General features: G+C 29.5%; 1 protein-coding gene across 3 annotated transcripts; it reads right to left on the reverse strand.

Annotated features, from left to right (window-relative positions):
* Positions 1-863: 863 nt before the first annotated feature.
* LOC110646651 (uncharacterized) lies at positions 864-13365 on the reverse strand. 3 transcript variants are annotated; one of them, XM_021800159.2, is made up of 12 exons: positions 13201-13365; positions 12159-12297; positions 11568-11650; positions 11088-11163; positions 10897-10964; positions 8287-8371; positions 5826-5947; positions 5629-5712; positions 4905-5051; positions 2343-2451; positions 2143-2262; positions 864-1379 (listed from the first exon to the last, which is right to left on the reverse strand). In XM_021800159.2, exons 2-12 carry the CDS (start codon positions 12244-12246, stop codon positions 1312-1314), a joined length of 1050 nt encoding a protein of 349 aa, XP_021655851.2. In that variant the 5' UTR covers positions 12247-12297; positions 13201-13365; the 3' UTR covers positions 864-1311. The 3 variants fall into 3 exon arrangements, with proteins under 3 accessions (XP_021655851.2, XP_021655852.2, XP_058003109.1); XM_021800160.2 differs by having other exon boundaries at positions 13196-13347; XM_058147126.1 differs by lacking the exon at positions 13201-13365 and adding an exon at positions 12987-13183.
* Positions 13366-15359: the final 1994 nt, after the last annotated feature.

Here is a 15359-nt window from a genome sequence, read left to right on the forward strand (position 1 = left end):
AAGTTTTCCTTTTGGATACCTCTCCTTTTCCCTTATTCTATCTCCTTGTAAGTTTCCAATATCAAAGCTTGAATAAAAACTATCTTCTTACAATCTTTATTTGTTTACATCTATATCTTTGGCTGGTTCTACTATATATATATATATAAGGAATTTTATATTTTAAAGTTTTTAATAATAGATATAAAGTTTATAATATCACTAGATTAATTAAAAAATATCTTAAATGAAATTTTTATCTAAATTTTTTTTTATTAACTTCATAATGCTACTGTTTTCATTAATAATTTTAAATAAATTTTTCTACCTTTATCAGGAGGTAAATTATGTGATAGGCAAAAGATTAAGGACTTATAAATACATTTTCAATAATTTAAACTCTTTACAATATAAATTGTATGCGTTTTGGTGCAAGCAAAGTTTACCAACTCTTTATATATTTAAAACTGCAATTAATGTACTTTAGTAATCTTGATTTTTATTATACTATATTATACCATCTAATCAAACAAGAAAATGTTATTAAACTATCTTGTATCATATCATCTTTCTAAATATATTAACAATGAAAATCATACAATACAATACAATACAATACAATACAATATGATACGATATATTAATAAATCATGCTACGTTCAATCCAAACAGAGAGCAAATAGAGATCGACCAAAGGTGTCAATGCATTTGAAGTCGGCCAAGATTGATTTTAGGGCACCACGGCCAATTTATCCTTGCAATTGTTGCATCCCTCACAAGTGTCAACACCACCGAACATTAAATATTACATCACATAATTTAATTTTATAAAATTACAAAAAAAAAATTTATAAAATAGAGCTAATACATACATACACAATCAGTTTCCAAGAGATGGCTGAGCACGTCATATTCAAAATTTGGGGACATAAACGTCAATGAAGTTTGCACCCCAGGAAAAATTATACATGTACAGCAACCTTAACAACCTTCAAAACTTCCAACGCAAGAACTAAAATGTTCAACATTGGCCATATAAAAAAAAAATATACTAACACTAAACCATTTAACAGTACAGGCTTTAAGCATAAGCTTGTGTGATTTAAGTCCAAAATCCATAGTTAAAATTGGAACCAAATGCTAAAATGTTAATATTGGCCATATATATATATAAAATAGTAAATATTAAATCGTTTAACAGTATAGGCTTTAAGATTAAGCTTGTGTGAGTAAATCCAGCATCCATAGTTGAAACTTCGAAATCCATAAGCTCTGCCCAGAATGCTTTTGACATGTTTTACACGAATCAACATGACCGTATAGCCCCTAACTCTACCAGAATCTAGATTTTGGTTTTGTTAGCACCTCAAGAAGCCTGAACATCCATCTATCCAGCATTCCTGTTTGAGCAACAACCAGAACAAAATTTTAGCCCAACACGAAGGAATAGCAAAACATGGAAAGGGAATGTACAGACAATAACTCGGAATGACCAAGGAAGTCCACTCGATAATTGTAGAATATACAAGAATTAGTTGATAAAACAAAATAGGAAAAAAGCTCCTAAAAATACCTATAATTTCGGGTTTCTACAAATCTTTGACAACCTTTTGGTTTTGTGAGATTTAATTTATTATTATACTCTATATGGAAAATGCTGAAGCCTAATTGCAAGACACATAGGCACCTATTTTTTGGTTCATTAGGATGCAAGATCTGGGTATAAATATGAATCTAATGGCATTAGCAACAAAATGGTACCAAAGTTATGCAAAAGATTGTTCTATGCCTCATGTATCAAAATTTTAACAAGATATTTTTCTAAACATTTGGCATACATAATTAGCAAAAGAAACTAATTTTATCCCCAAATCTGGACTTAAAAACCAAAAAATTATGGCCAATGAGGATAACAATATATTTAGACAATGTTGGATGGTAGCAAAGGTATTAGCATTGAAACTAGCCAACAGCGTTATGAAGTTTTCAAAATTTTTAACACCTGGCAGATTTTCTCAGTAGAACCAGTTCTTATCTCTCTGGATTTATCACATGTAGCATTGGCAAAATAATGGAGTCCCAATTTTCCAAATTTATGGTGAATTTTATAACCATGGTATTGGAAAAAAAATTACCCAAAAACAAAAAGAAAACAGAACAAACCTGATAAAGCAAATGTACCACCTAAAACTGCACAAAGCCGAGTGATAAAATGAAGAAAACTACGTCGTTCCTCTTTGATTGCCACAGTGATGGGTGACAAATCATACAAGAAGTAAACAGCTACATATAAGAATAAAAACAATCAGTAACTAGAAAAATATTGAAGAAAGGACAGCTTAAGGTGCATAAATCCAACCAACCTGGCCATTTCTTATCAAATTCGCTGATGGGGGAAAAATACTCAGTAACAGAGAATTGATTGGTTGGCAAAACTTCCTTAGAGATGTATCTATATTCAGTTGGAACAATCTGCAAGCCATCAGCATTTACTAAATTTAGTTTGCATCTAGGTCAATCAATTGAAACCTAAAAAATTGCAAACAAACTTTCTTTCATCGTCCAAAACAAAATCATACGAGTTCATTTATCTTTCTAGATGCTAGTCATGCTTGCTACTGCAAATCCTCTTTCAACAGTTATGCTGATATTACAGAATTCACTGATTTTTATTAAAATGCAACAGAGTTTTATTGGATATCCTATTTATCTGATCTTGAAAATTTTGGTTAAGCTCAAGAGTTGGTTGCTCATTAGCAAGGAGTTCTGGTGATGCAGAGAACCTAATTAAACAAGTCACTTCTGGAAAGAGGCATTTCCTGGAATAACCAACCAATGTTTTAGTCCTTGAGCTGCCAGTTATCAATCCTACATTTCAAGAGTGAATGGTGGTCAAACTTTTAAAAGGACATACAGTATGTTTAAATATAAGACCAAGGACAAAAAGGACTTTTTATAATATTTTAAACCACTAATAATTGCACCCCCTTAAATTTCTGTTGGCTTCAAAATTTGAGTAAAATCTAGATACTTCTGTTATAGTAAAATTTGTATTAACTAAGAAATTCCTTAATCTAATATGATTCTTGTATTAATATATTTTGTAAATAGATTACTGGTATCTTGCCGTTAATAGAGTCATAGCATGTACAATTCCAAGCATTAGACAATACTTACATGATATTAAAAAAAATAAAAAATAAAAATAAAAATTCTCAATGTGACATGGACTACTGCAGACATTAAATGCCTAGGAAATTTACATATGACCACTTAACATTTCCTTAAAAAAATAATATACTATAGATATAAGGAATTTGATTTATTTATGCTATGATTGAATAAGGTGATTTAGGAATGATTTAATTCAAACTATTTAAATGAAAGTTTATCCACTCTTCAGTTGATTAGATTTATTAATGAAGACTAAGTTCATGAAAGGCCATTTTTTAATTAATTCGATTGCTTCATAAAGATTGGTTTCACGAATTTATTTGAAAACTTATTTGAAGTAGATTTAACACTCTTTTATAGGTACTTCAAATCCAAATTTTTATTCATATTCATAAACCTAACATGAATTCGAGAATCTAATTAAACAAAGAAACCTATGCATTAAAAATTTCAAATCTTCCAAATTTAAATCCCTCAAGTCAAATGAAAGGTTAGTTTTATTTGGTTTTATTTTTTTATTTTAATTTAATAAGACTTAATACACACACGGACTAAGAAGCAACATTGACAAGCACATAAGCAGACCAATAGCTTGACTAATTTTAATAAGAAAAATCAAATTTGTTGGGGCCAAAACATTACTAATCAAGCAGATTAATTTTTTAAGAGATGATTTTCTTTTATCTTTGCTTTAAGTTTATTCTTTCAATTTTATTTAGACCAGTCTCAATATTTTTAAACATAATTAATTTCAGTATAATTTGTTATAGATCTTTCAGGAAATAAGTTATAGAATTTTTAAATTTGGCCCTCCAAAAAAATAATTCTAGATTTGTTGCAACATTTTAAGCTTTATCACACTTTAGCTTCCAACTGAACAAACTAATTTATGGCAGCTAGCAGGGAGTAAAGAAAGCTCTTTATAGGGCTCAATTTTCATAAAAGAATTCAAGGTGGTGAAGGATTTATTTTCTATGTGCGCCATTATATGGGAAAATTTGAAAATGGTAAGAATAAATTTTGGCAAATGAGTTTTCAATTGTTAAATGACATTTTCTTTTGTTTGGTTAGATGAAATGGTTACATATAAATAGGATAGGGAACTGATTAGAGTAGGCAAGACTAGGTCAATTGTATTTAATTACTCATTACATATATTGTTATTATGTGTACTTGTTTCATGTCCATCCCCATTTCTTTTAGGATCAAGATTTCTCCAGCCAACAAACCTAGAAATAAAAATTGCATGTGAAAAATAGTAAGTTCAGTTGCTTCTGTTTGATACAATAATAGCATTAGTTGATATTAGTGCTAAAAAATAAAAGAAAATCCCGAATCAAAATAAAAATTTGAGGGGAAAAAAAAACTAGCTGCTATTAGTAGAAAACTAGACCATTTGCAGCTTCCTATCCATATTGCATGCATATCTATATTTATTCATTAATACCAAGTTTCTTTGAACTTCTCATATTTTCTTTATATTGTAAAGGGATATGCACCAATGAATTTTGGTTGAAAATATTTACAGTAGACTTAAGATTTAATATTTGTTGAATGCACCAACCAAAAGTATATTTTATCCAATAATGATTGCATTGCTAAATATTTTGGTTCTATAAAATAAACACAAACATTCATGCATTAAATACTACTAATTATAAAGAGAAATGCACATAATAAGATGGTTATCACATAATTGTGTCTGCAATGCAAATCTAAAAGTCAATCAAGAGATAGCCCACAGTGCAAACCTTAATGTAATATTTGAATACTCCACTTGTGTCATGCAGAATTCTTGTTGTACCATCTAGAGGGTTGTGAAGTCCAGGGTATTTTGGTCCAAATGATAAATCATGAATAATGTGACTCACGTTGACATGCGCCGCTCCTTCAAAAATCTGTATTAAGAGAAAAGAGTTAATCATGCAATAATCATAATGAAATGCAATCTAAAATAACGCATGAACTTTCAAAACACCTATTGTACATAAAACACAATAAATATAAGAATAAAAATATGCTAAAAAGATTTGAGTTCCTTTGGTCATTTGACCATTTTCCTTCGAGGAAAAAAAAGTAATAATAATATGCGTGGTAAAATTGTTGCATGTTTAATCAACACTCCTATCAAAATTATTTAGAAACCAAAAAAAACCGTAATCCATGAAACATGATTTTTCAATTTACTTAAAACATTTTTCAAGCATCATCACCCAACACCATGCATTGTTGTTTTATTCATAATTTTGAGGATTTGAAAACCAAAAAACCATTTCCAGAAAATAGGCCGCAGAAAATAACAAACAACATTTTTTTTTATCCTCAAAATACAAAGGAACAGCAATGATACTGATACCAAATAGAGCATAACTAATTCTCAGTCTAAAAGTTGGCAAGATAAATAAATTAATCAGACAAAATGTAAGAGTAAGCAAGTTCGTTTGCAACAGAAAACATAAAAAAAGCAGCTCTAACCATTTGAGCAGCAAGAATGTTTAGCCCATGAACTGAAACGTGAAAGTTTCCAGCAACCCTTTGTACATCTAGAACGCCATAAACCTGCAGAAGAGATTAGGTCAATATAACAGATATCTTGCTCTCCTTTGTAACGCATTAAATAACAAGCTAGCTCATGAATACAATTATGTTAAAGGGTCTTAAAAACAGCATACCCTGCATCCCTCTCCATTTGCTAATGCCTGTTTAACCTTCTTGATCATACTTTCAGCAGCTTGATCAAAGCCATGAGCATGAAGATTCGTATCAGAATCCTCATGGTGATCTTTATCATCATCTGATCAAGGTTATTTGTAAAAAAAATTAATAATCTTAAGAAAAATTAACAAGGTTTAAAAAGTTTACTGTGGCCTAAAAAGAATACTGGAGGCCTTAAACAAAACCAAAGACTCATTAGTCATTACTAAAAGATGTACCTTAGTTTACAATTAAGGTTGGCATTCTTGATAGGTGTCCTATTGATTTTTATCTTACAGGTCTGAACTGTACCAGGGAAATGATAGCAAAAATTTGATGCTTTCCAAATTCTAGTTCAAATGAAAATCATTTATCAGTTTAACCTTGCATATACCTTTTTCAATCATTTAGTGGTTTGCAATGGCTTCTGTCTCATAACAGCTTAACAAAGAATCCCATTTTGTGTATTTTTTTTACTCTACAAATAGCAAGAGTAACTGTCATCATGCTAAGAACATTGCAAGGGTCCTAAGCTGCTTCCTAGTCAGGTATAAGTTCTGTTATATTATTTTTTTCACTTATGCAAATGATTACAGCGCTATGAACACACATACTTCCAAAGGATCATAGCAACATTGATAAGAGTGATTTAGTATTGAATTTACACCTGGAGATCTTAACTCAAGTGAGAGAAGTAATCAAGGAAACAAGAGGGTTCCCATGTTAACAGGGTAGTTCAATCTTTGAATGGAAAGAATAAAATTGAGGAAAGGTTCAATTTGTCATCATAAAATTTAGTGTCAAACATTAGTGTGGCAACATCAAGTTCAAGCAAGGACAATCGAGGGCAAGTTAGGTTTTGGAAGTCTATTCAAAAGGCTCCAAAATTATGTCAAATTGCATCCAGATTAGGTTGTACAAAATTGCATTATAAATAGAAGAGTTTACATGCTCCAAGCCCACAATAATGAGCAAAGCATTGCCAAAAACATTGGGAGACTATGACTTCCTATTCATGATCAGGTTTCTCTTCATAGCATTCTACAAGTAGACGATGCCCACTAACTTGCTTTTAGGTGATTTACTGAAGAAGAAAAATATTTAGCTTACTGTTTAAGACTGAATTTCATCTGCCTTTAATCTCTCCATGCTGACAACTTAAAACCTGAGAAAGATCCAGGCCTATAAACTATAAAGATTGTTGGCCTAAAAATTGGAATGGGATTGGGCTGGACTGCATGGCTTCAAAGTCAATTCCTCATTGTTACTAGCAGTTTACATAGGCCATCATTGTATGTAAAGTATTTTAACAGTCAATTCCTAATATCAGACTTAGGGCATCAAAATTTTCCCCACTTATGTCTTTGACATTCTCATTAGGGACTCAGGATCAAACCATAGTCAAAACTGACTCAACAAGCAATGCAACTTCTACAGGTGGCTACCACCAACTTCCATGGTATAGCACTTAGTTCCACACTTCCCACAGGGTGGTTGCCCTAATACCATCCTATCACAAACTCGAATCATGTGGATTGTGGACTCCTCTTTGGTCCCTCGGCCCCAAAATATATATCCAAAATTTTGTATTAGCAATTTGAGATGAAACTGAGTCTAATGCAAATAACTTGAAAAATCCATACCTTTCCTTTGTACCAAACTTTTATTTATCAAAGAAATCATGATCATAATATTGTTGTTGCCTTAATACAATTCTATCATGATCCAAGCTTGTGTGGACTATTGACTTAATAGGTGCAGGGTTGCACCTAACCATTTCGTCTAAAAGTCAACCCTCAATTATTAATTGCAGTTAGCATAAACCATTACAGATGAGTCATATTCCTAGTTCTTTTTAACTTCATATTTCCAACTCTTCCTTCATACCAAAATTTTTTTGACCTTCAAAGAAATCACGATCATAACAATTGTGGTTGCCCTAATACCATTTTATCACGACTCAAGTCCTTGTAAGCTACTGAGTTAACGACCATACAATCCAGTCAATCCCCAACTATTAATAGTAGTTCATATATACCATTACATGTGGATCATATCAATAATTCTTATCAAATGTAACAAAAAAATTGAGAAGAAGCTCGATTTTGTCAGCCAAGTTGATAGCAAAATATATATCCAAAACTATTAGTAGCAATTTGAGTAGTGACTGCCAAATGCTGTTAACTTTAGATTTCCCACCATTTTTCTTCATAGTAAATTTTTCTTTTACTTCAATGAAATCATGATCATAAAATGCAACCCAAGGAAAATAATGCTACAAACATTACGAAAACCAATATTACATGGTCATAAAAGAAAACAAAATTATATGCTATATAAATAAATAAATAAATAAATAAATCTGAAAATAAAATTACAAAACACAAAAAAAAAAAGGTAAAACCAAGATATAGATGTATAATGTATCAAGAGTAATACCATGTTTGTGAGCAGCATGTTCCTTTTCTACAAGGTCCGACAAATATTCAGTGCCAATGATATGACCATAACTATTCAAGCGAAGCTGTAAAACTCTAACATGGTTAGTATAATCAGATATAATAGCTTCCATGAAGTCATTAATCTACTTAAAACACATGCACATGGATGAGTTCACATAAAGGCTCTAAGAAATACACACAAGTACTTACTGAAAGTATAAATCAATAAAAAGATTAACGTATGAATATCTCAAAAGAAACATCAAGAGAAGCCATAAAAGAACTATGATGCCTTAAATGCCAAAATCACAAAAAATTTCAACGTGGAAAAAAGCATGTTTCTAATTAGTTTCTTCACAAAATTTCCAGTCAAGTTCTAAATCATGTTTCAAGGCACATGACGTCCTTGTGAAAAATAAATTTTACAAAAAAAAAAAATTATGAAAAATGAAGCATTTTACTGCTTGGTTGTACCTGCTCAAAATGCAGGCTGGCACAACTAAGGCCAAGACCTTTTACCCTCAACATATTACGACCAGTTAGCCCAGGCCCAGACCAATATAACAAAATATTAATATTTTATTAATCAGGCAGGCCCTATGCTATGTAAACATGAATCCCAAACTCCTAGGGGATGGACCTGAATTAGATCAAGCCAAGCACAGTGGCAAGGACAGGAGAAATTTTTGAACCAATGAGGACTCTATTTTTTTCAACTTAATTTTATTTTACCTGAATAAAAAAGAGAATTACCAAAAAAAAAAAGGAAGGAAGGAAATTGTAGCAGACAATGGTGACCAGTGATGAATGACAGCATAGACTATTATTATGAGCTTATGTGGTGGGCATTTTTTTTTCCACATATTCTTAGAAGTCCAGAAAATGACAGCATTTTCAATGTCTTTCCCTTAGACTAAGAAAATATTTTCTACAGACTAATTCTCTTATGGACTCCAAACACTCGAGTGTTTTCCATAAAAATATTGTTAGTGAAATAAACAATTCTAAGTATCAATACATTAAATATGCTTACGTATCACTAAATCTTTAGCATGATGTATCCATCTGTCTCACTAAGTTTCTTATTTCTTAGTTTTCTCACACAAAATTAATGCAGGATGCTACACCTACACTTTGTCATTTGATTTTGCTTCCCTTATTATTATCCCTACACCTGTTTCTAGTGATACTTGTCTAGGCATATTTGAGCTCAATGCAAACAAAATATGAAGTTCATAATTCTACATGCTACTCATACAGAGAGAAGCAAGGAGACACAAGAGCACCATGGTGTATGAAGTTATATAATCACCTATAACCTATTGTTATGTGAATGAGAATAAAAAATCTATTGGTCAAGAGTTTCTTTCCATAACTTAAAAAGCTCTTTCCCAGTTTTTAGTCGGATGTATCCCTTGTATCTTCTTGAACTGTTCTTGGTTTCTAAGACTTAGAATTCGAGTATGGTGCTATATCCTATACTTTAACTCTATTCAACTTGATTTGCCTTTTGTTGTCCTCCCTCAACCCCTCCCTCTCAATCAATGGCTACACATCTAAACCCCAATAATTCCTTTTCCCTTCAATATACAGGTTACTAAGTATCCTCCTCTCTCTCACAAGGGATATCTGCTTCATTCCTCTATCATTCCTCACTCATGCTACTTCGAAATATTAAAAAAAGGGTGACCTAGTGCACAAAGCATCCACACTTGTAGGCTCTAGGGAGGGTAGCCTTGCCCTTGCTTTGCAGAGAGGCTATTTTCATTGCTTGAACACGTTTTAATTGGTTTTCCCCTTCAGGCAATATCTTTCTTGACACAAAGAACTTGAGGACTCTATTTCTCACTACATTTAAAGAATTAGCAATATCAATCAACATTTATCCCATCAAGCAAGTTGATTGATCATTTTGTTCAGTTCATACATTATCAAGGACAATTAATTTTTTGTTCTTGAATAACTATGTTCATAATTTATAGGTATAGAAATTAATTCAAGTTAAATAGTAATTTTTAAGTAATTTGTGCCACCCCTCACATGGGTGAACACTTGTTCAAGCAAGCATATGTTGTAACTTTTAATGGAGTTTAAGAACACCCTATAAAACCACATCTATTAATATTGCACTAACATAAGTTTTCTACAACAAGCCTCGGTAGATATTCCACTATTATATTATTGTAAAAGAAAAGTAAATTTTTTGAATTAGTCCTTTATGGTCTTCCTTTTACCCCATTAAACTTTGTCTCTCCCTATTTTATGATTGTTTCTTTCAAAAGCCCATAAAATTGGGTGGTTGGTGCCCTATAGGGAAATAATGTACAAAGAAACTTTTTATATGATTATCCAAGCAAACTGGAAAGAGAATAGCATTTTTCAATTCAATGTCAATCGACTCGACTACTACCAGCTTGTTTATTATGTTTAAACAACAACTTTTTTGAACTCTGGGCCATTGATTAATGCAAATTCCAGATGTATCTCCAACCCTTTCAAGCACCACTGATAAATATGTATAACTAATTCATTTTAGTGATAGACTACATTATATCCATAGCATACACATTATACAAACAAGTAGTAAATGAAAAAGAGATTATCTTACTTTCCAAATGTTTGTATCAAGATCAACTTCATGCTTGCCTGACAAGTCAATTGCATCCACACTCAAGACTACATGGAAAAAATTTCAAAAGTAAATTAGAAGAAAATGTGAGTTTAAAACACACCCTGAAATAAGTCAACATCTACATGTGAAACAAACGATACTATAATGAGAAAAAATGGATTGCTAACCATCACAAGGTAAGGAAGGAAATGTCATATTTATGTGAATTGGAAGCGTTTCTCCACGTTTCAAGTCCACCGACATCTGCCAAACACAAGCAACATCATAAGATATTATGCAACTTGTGAAATAAATTATTCTGTCAATAAGGTTTAGAAAAAAAACTATACAACTAGGAAAAAAAATAACGACCATTCGTTATTACATTAAGTAGAATTTGAACAAAATGATCTAAAATTTAGAGATTTGTACATAAAAAAAAAAAGAAGAAGCATTTTTTTATGAAAGAATGAGAAAACTGAAGTGGCTTTCTATTTTAGGAAATGTGGGAAGCAGTTCTATGATATCCTATCCTTCCTTTTAATAGGTATGTGACTACACAATGAACAATTCATTTTCTCCTCCTAAGTTACAGAAGCTCAACACCCTCGCACCTACTCCATGAGACAAGTAAAAAGACAGTAAAGAGGTAATAGATTGAAACTAACCTGATGAACCGTGTATGTAGTGAGATAATATGTCAGCTCATGCAGGAATAATGTAGCCATTATGACAAGACTGATAATGGAAACTACAAAAAAAAAAAAAAGGAGTAACAAACAAAAATACCATAAAAAACATATATCTATATGCCTATATGTCAGGATATGTCAAGAAACACAGCCAGGTGTGGCAATGGCAATGTTGTACACAATTCCAGGTCATCAAATTCTCAAAAGATACAAGGGTTCTTTCAATTTATCATACAACAAAATCATAGAAATGTAATTACAACACTAAAATTGTAAACACAATTCATTTAAAACAATAAAAAAAAATGTTGACAGTATCCTTCAAATTTTTGTTTTTTGAAAGGTATCCTTCTAACTAATTATTACAAAAGAAAACAAGGATCTCCAAGTTCATTATAAGACTTCTGGCAAACAGAAGTATGCTTTTTTTTTTTTTGGCTGGAATGGGGGGGGGGGGCGGGCGGACAGCGGGGGAGAAGAGGGGATGGATAGGGACAAGCAAAATAAGAAATTGGAAAAAAAAAAGGACAGGTGGGGGCAAAAGTGTGAGAGAGAAAAGCTGATTACCAAGAGCTCCAGATTGTGTTTTCTGCAACAAGTGCTCTTCTGCACGTGGAAATGCATCCAGTCTCTTTATTGTTTGTTTAACTCCCATATTTCTGTCTTTTTTTCCCCACAAAAAAAAAAGGATAAAATAATATATCACCTGCACTTGAATCAATTGCAACAACAATTAAGCTCTTGTATGAACAAATTACAGGATTTGTAAGACAATTAATCCATCAATTTCGATCAAGAGAATTGTGGAAACATAAATATGAATGCAAAGAATCATACCACAAAACAATATAAGAAAAACAAAAGAAACCTTTGCCGCAGAAAATAGACCTCATAGTTTATTCTCGAAAGTTAAACAAGCAAAAGAAAAACAATAAAGCAACAAGTCCAGACCAAAACAGCAAAGCATCATTAGAACAGCAGCCAAAGCAACAGGGAACCTACAGCATTTTTACAATTTACTGGTTCGAGTAGCTAAAATCATAGAAAAATAGAATTGAAATTCCTAGCAAGCAGAATTCTAGAGGAAAACATATTAAAACACATTTATCACACTTCAAAAACACCTATTTGATTACTCAGGTTAGTTTCCATATATCATGCCTAGTGTTTCAAATAAACAATTCCAAAAGCCTAAAACAAAAATCAATAATATTATATGAAACTGAATAAATCATGAGGTAATTCATATTAACAACATAGAATTTTTAAATTTAATTACACCATAACACATATTTGTTCATCAAATAAATGATGAAAAAATTGATATACCAACTCAAATTCATGAATCATTATAAAATTAAGGGAAAAAAATGATATTCCATCTTAAATTCATACAAATAAGTCTCAATGACTCGCAACGAATCAGGCAAACAGGCACCAAAAGTATCAAATTTGTCTTATAAGTCCATTCTGTTAAGAAAAGAAGAAATTTCACAATTCAGAACAATACAAGACAAATTCAGAACCTAAGAAATATCAACCAACGGGCGAAGAAATATCAGAAAAAGCAGAATTGATAAGAAAATTATGTTTAAATAAAATACGATGCCTGGGTTGAGTCAACGACGGTGACCCCCTCTCGACGGTCGGCTGACCTCGACAGAGGCAGAAGGCGAGAGAGAGAGAGAGAGAGAGAGAGAGAGAGAGATGAAATCGAGATAGGGGTGGGGGCCGGCTGTGTCTCGTGCAATGTTTACAGATTCAGCCTAGCTTTTCAGCTGATTAAGGCAACAGGCTTCGGATTTAAAGTTTCAATCAAACTGAAATTAATATAAATTATAAAACTATTTTAAAAATCATATGAATATTAAATTTTAAAATAAATTATTATTTACATTGAGGTTTAAAAAATTTAATGACTTAATTTTTATATTTTTAAATTAAAAAAAAACTTAATTTTCAAATTAATAAAACTTAATTTTTGTATTTTTATGTTAAATTAAATTAATTAATTTTAAATGTTTAACTGTGTTCAAACTTTAATTTATTTATTATTATTTATTTTATTAAATTAGATAATTAATACTCTTCTTTAATTGAAATATTTTAAAAATTTATATTGTAAAAACTTTTCAATTTCCCACAAAACACAAGTTTTATAATATATATAAAATAATTATTTTATTTTAATTATTGACCATCTCAAATAAATTTTATTTTTTTATTATGACATAAATAATGTGAAATATTTGAATTTTTTTTATTTTTCATTATTTATTCAATAAATTTTATAACAATGACACCTAAAAAAAAAAAAAAATTAGTTCAACCATACTCTGTTATAGCCTTTTTCTTAGTGTAAAACATTGATTCCTTCAAAATATATAAATAATGAGTGTAATTAATTATGTTTAAATTAATTTTATATTTGACATTAATGCTGTAGCAAAAAACTTTATGTAGTAAAATCATTTATTTAATTAGTCCATTTTAAATATATATGTATATATATATATAATTTTAATCACAATTAAATTTTGAAATAATTGTAAATAAAAAAATAATTTCAAAAAATAAATTTTAATAATCGAGATATTTTATAATTATTTAGTATATTGAAATATTAAAATGTTAATTACAAAATAAGAGTATTCTTTTTATCTATGTCATTTAATAGAATTTAAACATACAATATTTTTATGTATATTATATATCATTTAAAATATTAAAAACAAATTTTTGTAAATAAATTAAGTAATTTTTTAGAAAAATAAATTACCAAATTTTTTATTAAAAAAAATTATATAGTTACTTAAACTCATTTTGTATATATTCATTCAAAATATAAAATTAACCCTTATATTTATTAAAAATTATTTAAAAATTTTAGTCAAAAAATTATTAAAATTTTTTTTATAAAATTGAGTGGATGAATTGATGAAATTCAAGAGCACGTAGCACCATCACTTCATTGGCCCCCTTAAAGAAAAATTTCACGACCTCGTTTCTGGATTAATGAGAGATAGCAAGTATTACAATCGAGAATTAAGATATGTTTAGTTTAATTTTTTTAATAAAATTTATTTCATATGTAAAATTTATTTATAAATAAATTTTTTTATTTAATATATTTTATATTAAATATTAAATTTATTTTAAATGAAATGAATTTATGATTATAATAAATAAAATAAAATAAAATAAAATATATATAATTTTAAGTTTGAAGTTTTTTTGTAAATTTTATCAATTTTCATAAAATTTAATTTTGTTATAATAAATTTTATAGAATCGATTATTAAGAATTTCAAATAGATTTTTATTTAAACTAAATATTAAAAATTTATATTTACAAATAAATTTCATAAAATTTTATAGAATTTATTAATACCAAGCGCTACCCAAATTATTAATAAACTATTTAATTGATAATATTAATAAAAAATAAACTATTTTTATCTATAATTTAATAAAATTCACAATCAAATAATTATGAAATTTCCTAATCCTTATACATATATGAAACAAAATTTATGATAGACATGTTGCATCAAAATGTTAGTCATCTAATCTAATATAATCTAAATAGTTAACAAAAACTTGAAACTTGGATGCATAAATTATTAACAATGACATAATTAAAAATAATAATTTTATTTAAAAAATAAAATATATAGAATTTACAAATTTTAAAGTATTTAAAATTTTATTTTGGTTTATCTTCTTTCCAAATTTAATTATTGGTATGAGATAATGATTAACTTAATA

Source organism: Hevea brasiliensis, chromosome 5, assembly GCF_030052815.1.
Source record: "Hevea brasiliensis isolate MT/VB/25A 57/8 chromosome 5, ASM3005281v1, whole genome shotgun sequence".
Classification (NCBI taxonomy): domain Eukaryota; kingdom Viridiplantae; phylum Streptophyta; class Magnoliopsida; order Malpighiales; family Euphorbiaceae; genus Hevea; species Hevea brasiliensis.